Consider the following 13605-nt stretch of genomic DNA (forward strand, 5'->3'; position numbering starts at 1 on the left):
AGCCAGCATTGTGAAGTATTTGAGAAAGGATCACTGAGGAAACAATATCCCTGAAATTTGCAGAGAATTAAAATTTGAGAAACAGTGCAGCATGTACATACACTGCTGCAATTACAACTACTTAACTTGATGTACAGACATTTAAAAACATGTTAGCTTTTTTTTTTTAAGCAATAATAACTGATCTCCTTCACTGGTATCTCTGGCAAATAGTTGTTTAGTTGGAATCTAGCGCCAAGTGTTTCCTGCTGATCTTTGTTTCTTCTTCTTCCAGGCGAATATTGCGAAGTGAATGCCCGCTCTGGCCGCTGCATGCCGGGAGTCTGTAAAAATGGAGGAACCTGTGTTAATCTACTAGTAGGAGGATTCAAATGCGAGTGTCCCCCAGGAGAGTACGAGAGACCTTATTGTGAGATGACAACAAGAAGCTTCCCTCCACAGTCGTTTGTCACCTTCAAAGGGTTAAGGCAGCGCTTCCATTTCACTGTTTCCCTCATGTAAGTTTGTTTCCCTTCTGTCTTGATAGGAAAGAATTCAGTCCAAATCTCTCCTTGATTTGGATTTAGTGCCAAATGTTGTTGTATATTTGTAGCCCCCAGAGTTAAATATGTGGGAAAGTGGTTACTGTGGGAAGTCTGCCATCGACTCCTATGGGAGCAGAATTAGAACCATGCTACTTGAGATTATTATTAATCATGTTTATTATGGTATTGTCCCAAAGGTAGCCAGGAGTGAGGCCCCATTGTGCTCGGCACTGTACGAACCCAGAGTAGTTAGATGGTCCCTGCCCCGAAGAACATTATTTGAAAGCTGGATTGTGGGCAGGAATTAAAAGCAGTCTTGTATCTAATATGAAGCGCTGACTGTGTCCCTCTGATCATAAAACTTTTCACTTTCAGAATATTCAGCTCCTCTGCCACACAGATCAGTATTTTGTTTTGTGTAGGGTTTTTTTGTACTGAAGTATTGCAAAATCCTGTATCCAGATAGAGGGAATGGGCTCCTTTAAGCCCTCATGGCTCAGGAGGGCACAGTTGTGCCAGCAGGAGACACTGTTCCCGGAGAGAGGAAATGTGGGATTCTGCTGGAGGTGGGCATATTCAATTTGCAGCTGGCAGAGGCTGGCGAGGAGATGGACTAAAACAGCATGTCCCACAGTTGGCCTGGCCATGCCTCTACGCAACTTGTGCTGCCCATTTTTGTGTCTGTGCTGATCATCAGTGGGGGCACCCAGCAGTGCTGGGGTTGCTGTCTCCCTCTGCCACCCTCGGCTGCTCCTGGTATGCCTACAAAGAGGGTTTTATAGCACAGAGACAGATGCAGTTGCATAAAATTCATTGTTGCCTTAGGCTGCATTAACTTTATGGCATAGTCCCTGTACACTTTGAGCAGGAAGGTGATGGCATCTGTCTCTGCTCCCAGATCACCTGCCCTAATCACCTTCTCCCTGTGTATGAATGCACAAGCTCACTCAAGGATCTCTGTGAGCTCCAAAGATTGGGAGAATAATGCTTTGACGGTAGATTTTACCACGATTTAGCAGGCCAAAGGTTGACTTTGGCTGAGTCAAGGTAAAATGTGCTAAACTGCTGTCAGGGTTCCTTCCCCACTCTGAACTCTAGGGTACAGACCTGAAAGACCCCCTAAGCTTATTCTTACCAACTTAGGTTGAAAACTTCCCCAACATACAAACTTTGCCTTGGCCTTGAACAGTATGCTGCCACCACCAAGCATTTTAAACAAAGAACAGGAAAAGAGACCACTTGGAGACGTCTTTCCCCAAAATATCCCCCCCAAGCCCTAGACCCCCTTTCCTGGGGAAGCCTTGATAATAATCCTCACCAATTTGTATAGGTGAACACAGACCCAAACCCTTGAATCTTAAGAACGATGAAAAATCAATCAGGTTCTTAAAAGAAGAATTTTAATAAGAAAAGGTAAAAGAATCACCCCTGTAAAATCAGGATGGAAAATACTTTGCAGGGTATTCAGATTCAAAACACAGAGGATCCCCCTCTGAGCAAAATCTTAAAGTTACAGAAAACAGGAATAAACCTCCCTCTTAACACAGGGAAAATTCACATAAAACAAAAGATAAACTAATCCGCCTTGCCTGGCTTACCTATACTGGTTGCAATATTGAAGACTTGGATTAGGATGGGTTGGAGAAGATGGATTTCTGTGTGGCCTCTCTCAGTCCCAAGAGAGAACAACAAGTAAACAAAGAGTACAAACAAAAGCCTCCCTTCCCCACCCCCTCAAGATTTGAAAGTATCTTGTTCTCTTATTGGTCCTTTGGGTCAAGTGCCAGCCCGGTTAGCTGAGCTTCTTACCCCTTTATAGGTAACAGGATGTTGCCTCTGGCCAGGAGGGATTTTATAGCACTGTATACAGAAAGGTGGTTACCCTTCCCTTTATATTTATGACAGCTGCGTCTACACCAGTGAAATGATTGGGGTTAGCTAATACGGATAAAAACAACAACAAGAAGCTAACTTTGGTTGTTTGCATAGATTAGAAAAAGAGGTCCAGGTTAGCTATTGAGTTAGCTAAAATCAATCACTTTACTTTGTCTAAGAAAACCCTCAAAGTTAGCTTCTTCTTGTTATACACTCAAGCATGGCTTGCTGCTTCTTTGCAGAATGTTTCCATTTTCCTCTTGATCTTGCCTTAACACTACAGTGGTCACATTTTTTTTGTGGAGTCTTTAAACCATGGTTAAATCAAAGCACGCAGTTACAATAAATATAACTTATCAGGGTTAGTATGGAAGGTTGCAAAAACTGTGAAGAATATATATAATGGCTTTGCATTGATCCTGATCAAAATTAGATCTCAAACCAAATAAGAAGGTTTTCAAGCATCAACTCTGCTAAACAAGAGAAAGCTGAGGTGGGGGGAAAAAGGCTTGGAACTGTCAGATTTACATGAAATGCAAAGGGAGTGTTGGAGGCATGCTGCCAGCTCAGCTCCTGTACTACCAGAAAATTATTCCCACAGCGCATGGTGTCATTTTATAGGCTTCCAGGAAGATTCTCAAAGTGTGGTGTGTGAAACTGTTCTGCTGCAGGTTAGAACGGCTCATACTCACCTGTGGGACTTCTTGGGAAACAGCAAGGCTTAGCATCACAGTTTTCCAAGCAGCCACTTCAAAATCTTTTAAAAACTCAACAGGCATATTTGGTGCTGAAATAAATACCATGTAACCCCATTAGCTTTATGGCATTACACAGAATGTAAATTAGCACAGCATTTGTCCCTCTATGGGTCCGGATGACGAACTATGTAGGCTTTTAGATTTTATGCTGACTATTTTCATGCCCCCTATTCTCCTCTAACACAGGAGGGAAACATTACTTTAGGATAATCAAGAAGTAGAAGTTTTGGCTAGACAAAGGATTTGCCATGACATATTTTTTGATTTGTGAATATTCCTATTATCTCAGGGTGTCTAGCGTCCCTCAACCCCACTTTCCCCCAAGAGGTCAAAGAGTGGGAAGTTTGTCTAGTTCATCCTCATGATTAAAATGGGATTTTAAAAATAACCCATATGTTCACTGACTATGTTACAAGCTAATGAGGTATTCCGAGCATTTAGATGGTTTAGAACCTATAAATTATACTCGCCATATGTTCTTACAGAAGGGAAAAGGAAAGCGAACAAGTAGTCAGATGCTTATTTACCACATACCCTATTTCTGCATGCTAAATCTCACTGTTATTTTGGGACATTTATCAGATGTACCCCACCTCCTCTCCATCTCTCCTCTACCAACAGTTCTTAGTCATTCAGTCTCACTTAAAGGGAATTATCAACTGATTTTTTAAAAAAGATCTATTTTAAACAATTCCAGTCCCTGGTAAAGCACCCTGTAGGTAGTATGTCCTGAACTTAAAACAAAACAAAGAAGCAAAACCTTCCCTTTAAAAAAAAAAGACAGGTATTTTTCTGCTCCCCAGCTGATGCGTATATACAGCTCTTTGCAACAAAGAGAGCTAAAGCAAGAACACCGAATTGCTAGTGCATGAGACAGGAAGTTCAACTGACCATCAACAGAACAGTGAAACCAAATATATACAAAGTATTGTTAAATGCACAAGGTAAACAAACAGGAAAAAATAGAAAAAATATATATTTTACCCACGTGCAGTTATAGTACTCTTATTAGTAGTTCCTAGTAACATTTTCAGACAGAAATAAGAAGTTGACACTGTTATTCAACTAACTAATCACTTCTGCCCTCTAGGAAAGCAAGTGATTTCTTTTTTCTTTCCTCTTTTCTTTAGATATATTCTGTTTAGAGCTGGTCAAAATTGTTTTGATGGAACAGTTTTCTCTCGAAAAGTACAGTTCAGTCAAAATTGCAACATTTCATCGGAATATGGCAGTTTTGATGTATTTTCAACAGGACTTTTATCATCTCATTTCGATAATACTGAAACATTTCATTTTAATTTTATCATTTTGGCTTATTTCATTTCTAATTCTGTATTATAGTACAATATTAATTTTAATGCTGCATTCATATATAACATATAATATTTAATAGGTGAATGTAATGTAAATGTTTAAACAAAATTAAATACAACTATAAAATCAAAATGACACATTTTACCTTAATAAAATGACACATTTCAGTTGTCCCTAATCCAAATTTTTTGAAATTTTGTTTCATGAGAAACTTCAGTATTTCAGCTTTTCATTCTGATTTGGAACAGTTTTGCCCCCTGAAATGTCAAATTTTCCCATAGAATGGAAATTCTGGTTTCTAGCCAGCTCTGATCTGGCATCTGTCTCTTTAGGGAGAACATATGGTAAGTATAACCTATATGTCTTGTTAAGAATTAAACTATGATCTGGAAAATGAAGATGCCAGGACACATTGCTCTGAAATACCTGCCTCTTCCTAATTCTCTAGAGTCAGGATTCAGAAGATTGTGGTCATTTTGTTCCACAAGAGCCCCACTAATTGGTGCCACATTGCATGCACTATGGTAGAGGCCATTTCATCTTTCCATGGAACAGAGCTTTGAATTCAAATTTGTCTTTCATAGACTTATAAGACAAGTGGGTTATTTTAGATCACCCCAAGCTTTTAGGTCACAAAGCTTTCTAGAGGCTGGTGATACAGAATCAATGCAGACTACTACTGTTTAGAATTGTAAAAACTTCCGATGACTTCTGTTTTTCTTCACACATTAACATTAGTTATAGATATAGATAAATTTGAAGAATTTCATAATGAGCCCTCCCCAAATTTTAAAGGAGCTGCAGAGGCCAAAACTAGGCTTTTCTAAAGCTAGGGCTATCAGTTATTTCCTAGCACAAAAGCGGAAACCCCTCCTGCTTCTGGAGCATACAGTTCTTGAGATTAGAGAACATGAAATTAAAAATGAAGAAAACCTCAACTAATGTAATGGAATCATCAAGATGCATGAATTTGCCTTAATCTCAATTGACTTGACTGGTGCAGGATCAAGCCCTGATTAACCATGTGACATTATTAAGTCTTGTCTTTCCCCTCCTCAACTCTTTTTTCATCTATGTATGACCCTCGCTGCATCACTTTGAATTTAGGCTGTAAGCATTCCATACTTTTGGACACTCAACAAAGAATAATAACTGAGTCCATTCTGATCACTGGAAGGTCCTCCCTCAGAATTCAGTGTATTTGTGATTTTACTCATTTTCAGTACCTTCTTTTCCATCAGAGCTATTCAAAGAATAAGCCAGATCCTCTGTAGATTCTGACTTCCGACTCCTGTAGAGTTCAAAATAATATGTATTGCTAATTAATTAATTTTATAATTTGCTGACGAAAGGTGTAATGAGAATTAATTTTAAGATAGGTGCATTATGCAGTTACAGTCATGGTGTTGGTAGTTTTTATGTCTATTTTCAGAGTGGCTGGATTGTATGTTCTTCACTTTGTAGATCATTAAATATGAAATTTGTGTCTGCATGTTACAGGTTTGCAACCAGAGAAAAGAATGCTCTACTCCTCTACAATGGACGTTTTAATGAGAAGCATGACTTTATTGCTCTTGAGATCATTGAAGAACAGATCCAACTAACATTCTCTGCAGGTAAGGTGTTCCTTGCCCATTTAGTTTGATACTTTTATATGTAAATACTAGCAATAACTTTATGGTGAAGAGAACATCTAACTGCATTTTGAAATGAACCTCATTAAAGATTTTATGTGGTTTCTTAGATTGATTCATAGATCCCAAATTAAAGATTTTAATTGAATTTAAAACTTTACCGACTTACTGCTCTTTTGTACAAATGATTAACATTGCACTATTGTATTGTATAATAGTTCATTTACCCAGATCTTTTTACTTTCTTTTCTTGTAGTTTTAATTTTTTTTTATTTTTGTGATTTGGATTCAGCAGCTCTTCCATCATCAACTGTTACAACATAGGGCATTTATCAAACCATTTTAACTACTGAACAACACACCGAGGGCATGATCCAAATCCTACTGAAGTCCATTGAAAAACTCCTCTTGGTTTCAATGGGAATAGAATTGGGCCCTAGAGGAATAGAGGGCTTTAGATATCAGATCAATCTCTCACTCCTTGGATGTAAGGCCAGAAAAGAGCATGCACAATCTTTGTATTTGTTGGGCAGTATCAATAATTCAGCATTTCTAAGTAAAGGGGAAGATTAAAGAGATCTATGAGCTTGAGAAGAGAACTGCCAGTGTTACTACACATCAAGTACCTGCTTGGTTCTTGTAAAGTGAAGACTGATATTTTGGAAGAGGTGCTTTTTGGTAGGCAACTGTTCATTATAAACTCCCATGGCATTCAAACATTTAAAGATGAGTCATTTCATATTCATAGGTGCTCATCTGCTAGAGTTAATATTACTACTAGTAATCCTTTTAATTAGATGGAGCGTTAAGCTGCGGATCCTGCATAGTCAGGACATAATGTGTGATGAGATTAGTAAAATGTTTCAGTTTGTGGCAGTCTTCATATTATAACAGTGGCACCCACTGTGTAGATAAGGGCTCGTCAGCATACCAGTTATAAAGCCCATAAGGCATTTATAACTCTGCAATAAAAGATTATCTCTAGGCTGAAAGTTGATCCCCTCACCAATGTGTGTGGGGGTTTTTTGGTTTGTTTTTGAATTAGTGTTATCATTATTTTATGTGATTAAAGACTGTTATTGATCTTATAATGCACCACCAAGGAAATGTACTGTATACATGTTATCCAAAAATTATTCCTCAGAGAAAGGAAAAAATTAAAAGTGAGATAGAAGAAAAAAAATTATCACTCTGTATTCTGTTGTCAATAGACATTATTATCAGCAAAGTTCCCTGATGCATATATATATATATTGAACCTCCAAATGGCAACAGGTAGTAAGCTGCTGAGGAACTAAAAGAACCATAGTAACCAGTCATTACCACAATAAAAATGGGATGTGAAATTGTCAATATGTAGCTTAGGGCTTGAACAAAAGCCCATTAAGGACATTGGGAGTCTTTCATTGGCTTCAGTGGATTTTGTCTCAAGTTCTAATGAAAATCTCACATATCTGTACCAGTCCATGAATACCTGTAGATTTAACACATTTGGCTGAAAGGAATTACTTCTAGGTTTGCTAAATGCGACAGGACAGATAACCAATGATTGACAAAATAGCTAGATGATGATTTTTCTCTGGATAGCATCAGTTATTTGACAGGTTTCAGAGTAGCAGCCGTGTTAGTCTGTATTCGCAAAAAGAAAAGGAGTACTTGTGGCACCTTAGAGACTCTCTAAGGTGCCACAAGTACTCCTTTTCTTTTAGTTATTTGACAGTGCCTTAAACACTTTCTTTATTAAGAGGAAAAAAAGAGAGGTATTGAAAGTAGGAACAACCACAATACAAGAGAAGGTTATTTGTCTTGTTTAACGTATTTTGGCCTGAAGCTATAGTATGGGGCCAGCTATATAGTATGGATCAGACCAGTGGTCCATCTAGCCCAGTATCTTGACTTCCCAACAGTGGCCAGTGTCAGATGCTTCACAGGGAATGAACAGAAGAGAGTAATTGAGTGATCCATCCCCTGTTGTCCAGTCCCAGCTTCTGGCAGTCAGAAATTTAGGGACACCCAGAATAGGGGGTTCTGTTCCTGACCATCTTGGCTAATAGCTACTCATAGCCCTATCCTTCATCAACATATCTAATTCTTTTTGAGCCCATTTATACTTTTGGCCTTCACAACATTCCCTGGCAATGAGTTCCACAGGTTGACTATGCATTGTGTGAAGTAGTTCCTTGTGTTTGTTTTAAAACTGTTGCCTATTAATTTCATTGGGTGATCCCCCCCCCCCCCCCCCCGTGCTTAATTTGTAATGAAAGAGGTGCCTGGGCTCAAGAAATTTTTTTACTTTCATAACTGATGTGGCAAGACCAGAGGTTCCAGGGCAACGAACTGCCAAGCCTAGAGGTGTCAGGGTTCAGTCCTAGGACAAATTAAGCACTGGTGACCCTTGGTTTGTGTGTTGTGTGAAGTGGAAAATAACACTTTCTTATTCACTTTCTTCACACCATTCATGATTTCCATCATATTTCTCCTTAGTCATCTCTTTTCTAAACTGAAGAGTTCCAATCTTTTAATTCTTCTTATATGGAAGTTGTTTCATAACCCTGATCATTTTTGTTGCCCTTCTCTGTACCTTTTCCAATTCTAATACAATATATCTTTTGTGAGATGGGGCACCCAGAACTGCACACGGTATTCAAGGTGTGAGTGTACCATGGATTTATATAGTGGCATTATATTGTCTGTCTTACTTGCTATCCTTTTTCCAGTGGTTCCCAAGCTTCTGTTAGCTTTTTAAACTGCCACTACACATTGAACAGATGTTTTCAGAGAACTATCCATGATGACTCCAAGATCTCTTTCGTGACTAGTAACAGCTAATCTAGACCCCAACATGTTGTATGTATAGTTGGGATTATGTTTTCCAATGTGCATTACTTTGCACGTATCAACCTTGAATTTCATCTGCCATTTTGTTGCCCAGTCACCCAGTTTTTTGAGATCCTTTTGTAACTCTTCGCACTCAGCTTTGGACTTAACTATCTTGAATAATTTTGTATTGTCTGCAAATTTTGGCACCTCACTGTTCACTCTTTTTTCCAGATCATTTATGAATATGTTGAACAACACAGGTCTTAGTACAGATCCTTGGGGATCTTCTATTTTCCTCTCTCTGTTGTGAAAAATGACAATTTATTCCTACCCTTTTTCCTATTTTTTAACCAGTTACTGATCCATGACCTTCTCTCTTAACTCATGACAGTTTACTGTCCTTAAAAGCCTTTGGTGTGGGATCTATTAAAGGCTTTTTTGAAAGTCCAAGTACACTATATCCATTGGATCACCCTTGTCCACATGCTTATTGACCCCCTCAAAGAATTTTAATAGATTGGTGAGGCATGATTTCCCCTTTACAAAAGCCATGTTGCTTCTTTCCTAACATATCAAGTTCAACTATGTGTCTGATAATTCTGTTTTTTGCTACAGTTTCAGTCAGTTTTCTTGGTACTGAAGTTAGGCTTGCTAGTCTGTAATTGCCATGATTGCCTCTGGAACTTTTTTAAAAAATCAGTGTTATGTTATCTGTCCTGCAGTCATCTGGAACAGAGGCTGATTTAAGCAATAGGATACATACCGCTGTTTAGTAGTTCTGCAATTTCATATTTGAGTTCCTTCAAAATTCTTGTGTGAATACTGTCTGGTCCTGGTGACTCATTATTGTTTAATTTATCAGTTTGTTCCGAAACCTTTCCTATTGCCACCTCAACCTGTGACATTTCCTCAGATTTGTCACCTAAAAAGAATGGCTCAGGTGTAGCAATCTTCCTCACATTTTCTCCAGTGAAGACTGATGCAAAGAATTCATTCAGCTTCTCTGGGACAGCCTTGATTATCACTAAAAAGGTTTTCTTCCTCTTCCCCTCCCCCCCCAACCCCGCTGGTAATAGCTCACCTTAAGTGATCACTCTCCTTACAGGGTGTATGATAACACCCATTGTTTCATATTCTCTGTGTATATAAATCTCCCCACTATATTTTCCACTGAATGCATCTGATGAAGTGAGCTGTAGCTCATGAAAGCTTATGCTCAAATAAATTTGTTAGTCTCTAAGGTTTCAGAGTAGCAGCCGTGTTAGTCTGTATTCGCAAAAAGAAAAGGAGTACTTGTGGCACCTTAGAGACTAACAAATTTATTAGAGCATAAGCTTTCGTGAGCTACAGCTCACTTCATCGGATGCATTACGTGGAAAATATAGTGCATCCGATGAAGTGAGCTGTAGCTCACGAAAGCTTATGCTCTAATAAATTTGTTAGTCTCTAAGGTGCCACAAGTACTCCTTTTCCTTTAGTCTCTAAGGTGCCACAAGTACACCTTTTCTTTTTGTGAATACAAACTAACACGGCTGCTACTCTGAAATCTTCCTTGAGTGCTCCTTTAGCATATTTGTGTGTATATTTATACATATATGTGCACATATAATAACATATGCATTTTTAAAATGAAATAATCCTCTTATTTTAATTTTTTCTACTTTAAAAGGGATGTTATTGGGTCCCATTTGGCTGCAATTTAGGTTTTATTTAAAATACAGCTTTACAAAATGTAAGACCAAGAGAATTAGAAGCCTAACTTCCCCTGGAGTGTGGGTGCTCACAATTGCACCACTGTAAATCCATTTATATTTACTCCATTGATTTACACCAATGTACTTGTGAGCAGACATTGGCACTTTGTGTTTAATTCCTTTAGTTTTATTTCTGCATTATTACCTACAGAGCTCAAAAGCATGTTTTTAGATAGATTTTTTTAATGGGTAAGTGTTATGAAATAATGTGTTCCTGTTTTGAGAGTTTTGTTTTATTCTGTATTGCCTGTCCTTTGCTTGCCTAAACAAGAACCAGATTGTTAGGAAGACAGCCTGAAGATGAATGAGAATAGGCTAAATTCAGCTGGTATATATTCGAGGAATCCATTTAAATCAATAAAGTTTCATTTGGATTTGCACTAGTGCAAATGAGAGCAGAATTTGGCCCAATATATTTAGAGATGCTGTTCTCTTTGGAAGGAGAATGGTTTGTTTTGTATCTATGGGTAAAAATTAACATGAAGGTGCAAGTTTTGGACATGTTGGCAGTCACTTTTGCCTATGGAGTAACATGTCACAACTTTTTTTTTTTTTTTTTAGCAGAGATCAAGACAAAATAATTAGGGATTAATGTGTCTTTCTTCACAAAAGTTTGCTTATGAACTTTTAGCGTAATTTTTCATTTTGCTTATCAATGATTGAGGCCCCTTTCAAGGTAAATGTAGACCAGATACTAAACTGTAGTCTGTACTGTTTGAATAATCAAGGTGTATTTAAGGGATAATCATAGACACAGAAGAGAATAGTGAAAGGTTACTTATGAATGTAGAGGAGAATGCACGCTTTATGTTCAATATGTGAAACTATCAGCTTTGTTAGCTTGTGGGAGGGGAGTTGTTTTTTCTGTGACGTATTATATAGATAGTTTGTCTAATGTTCTTTCTTCTCTTCTTCCTCTGTAACAGGAACTTTTGTCCAAGTGTTTAAGAAAGGGCTTGGGTGGGGGGGGGGGAATCCAAAGCACTTTGCCAGGCCCTTATGTACTTTTGCTGTAAATGTTTGTTTTGTCATTACTTCACAGCAGCAATGAATAATCACCATGCTAGTAGTTCTGGTTTGCATACTTGACTTAACACCCTCTACTCTTACAAATATAATATACAAAGCAACCCTGATTTTAAACAATGATTGGATGCAAACAGTATTGCTTAACCACAAGGTTAGAAATTAAAAATTCTTCTGAGAAAAGTATTTCGTTTCTGTAACACTCCTTCCAATAGAGCTGTCAGATTCCAGCTTCTCAGCCTTGATTAGAAGTAGATTTCATTGATATGCTTTTAGCCAGCAAGATACTCTTCAAACCAGAAATCAGACTTTCGTTAATGACAGAAAAAGCAGCAAAACTTATGTCAATGTGTTCTCATTTGACAACTTTTTCAATAGTTCTGTTTGTCCTGTACGTCTCCTTTTACGTTCTGCAGCAGCAAAAAGAAACATGTTTCACTGACGTCAGTGTTACAGAAGTCACTTTTACGTGTGTGCCCCCAAAATAGACTCAAGTAAAATTGAGAGTACTCAGCAACTCACAGACTCACACTCCAAATTCTTGCATGTTAAATTACCATCAGTATATACAGTACTGTATTAGGTCTGGATCTCATGAGTGGCTGGTAAACTATTGTCTTTCGGGCAGGACTGTCTTTCTATTTTTGTTTTGTACAATGCTGAGCAGGTCACTAAATCAGAGTAACAGTGATGGTGACTATTTTTTTTTCTCTCTTCATGTTCCAACTAACATTTCAGGGGAGACCACTACAACAGTTGCACCATTTGTTCCAGGAGGGGTCAGTGATGGACAATGGCACTCTGTTCAGGTGCAATACTACAACAAGGTAAGGTAGAATACTTCAGGGGCGCTATGTGTAAAGTAGTAAAGACAATGGGCCAGTTAGTGTGTCCTCAGCACAGTTTCATTAATTTCAATGGAGTAAAACCAATTTAGACCACCTGAGGATCTGGCCCAACATATGTAGTTGCCCTGGGATTTCTGTTTTTCTTTTCATTTTTAAATAACCCTGGCACTAGTCCTGCTCACCTGACAGAAACAAAACTCCCCGGGTTCTTCTAGAATCTAGTCACAGTAGGGGGCGCAGGCTCGGGTCCTTTGAGGAAGAATAAAATTGAAAATGTTCTGTTTTTTGGGGCTTTTCTAGTTTTCAGTTCTTCTAAACCCCCTAATGGTTGCTGAGGGGATGCATTGAATCACCACATTCCCCAACCACTCTGTCCATGCCCTTTGCATGGTCAAGACCACTCACTTTTGGGGTTGCTCAGACTCAAGGTGGAGGGAAGACTGTGACTGCTTTGTGCTGCCACAGCTTCCTCACAGGTAGACTTTCCTTTTGAGAGCCCTCTGACAGTATCTGCTATTGCCTTTTGCTATTTTTTACCAGATTCTGATATTAATATTTATTACTGTAGCTAAGCACTGAAAAAGCAGGCAGCACTGCAAGCCATGTATTTCTATTTTGGGGCATTCTCCCATGAAAATTCATGTAAAAGAAACAACATACTGTATACAGAGAATTGGAAAGTTAAGCTATGATATGGTATTTTTTGGGTAATCAGGGCTGATCCTACTAAAAAATTTTCATTTGCCTTGTACAAAGATATAAGAGATTAGATTTAATGGAAAAAAGGCTATTGCATACACTCAACAAACTAATTAAGGGGTGCAAGGATGCTCATGTGCTCTATGGGTAGCTTATGGGAAATGTAAGTTGCTGTTTGGTTATGTCAGAGATCTAGGTACACAAGCCATTTCTGTAAAGAACAAAAGAGGGCTTTGAGATGAAATATTGGGTCATAGTTTAGACACAGGTTTCAGAGCTCCTGTATCTGTAATGGAATTAAATAAATTGCATGGTTATTCAAAACTGGTGCTTTTTAGTCTGACATGATAGCA

At 38.3% G+C, this 13605-nt stretch overlaps 1 protein-coding gene across 1 annotated transcript in view; it reads left to right on the top strand.

The window, feature by feature from the left end:
* Nucleotides 1-13605, top strand: part of CELSR1 (cadherin EGF LAG seven-pass G-type receptor 1) — a 292313-nt gene that overhangs the window by 167952 nt on the left and 110756 nt on the right. Inside the window, 3 exon segments of the mRNA XM_043507789.1 lie at nt 275-497; nt 5972-6087; nt 12444-12532. Of these exon segments, the coding sequence (XP_043363724.1) occupies nt 275-497; nt 5972-6087; nt 12444-12532 (428 nt within the window).

This window comes from Dermochelys coriacea, chromosome 1 (assembly GCF_009764565.3).
Source record: "Dermochelys coriacea isolate rDerCor1 chromosome 1, rDerCor1.pri.v4, whole genome shotgun sequence".
NCBI lineage: Eukaryota > Metazoa > Chordata > Testudines > Dermochelyidae > Dermochelys > Dermochelys coriacea.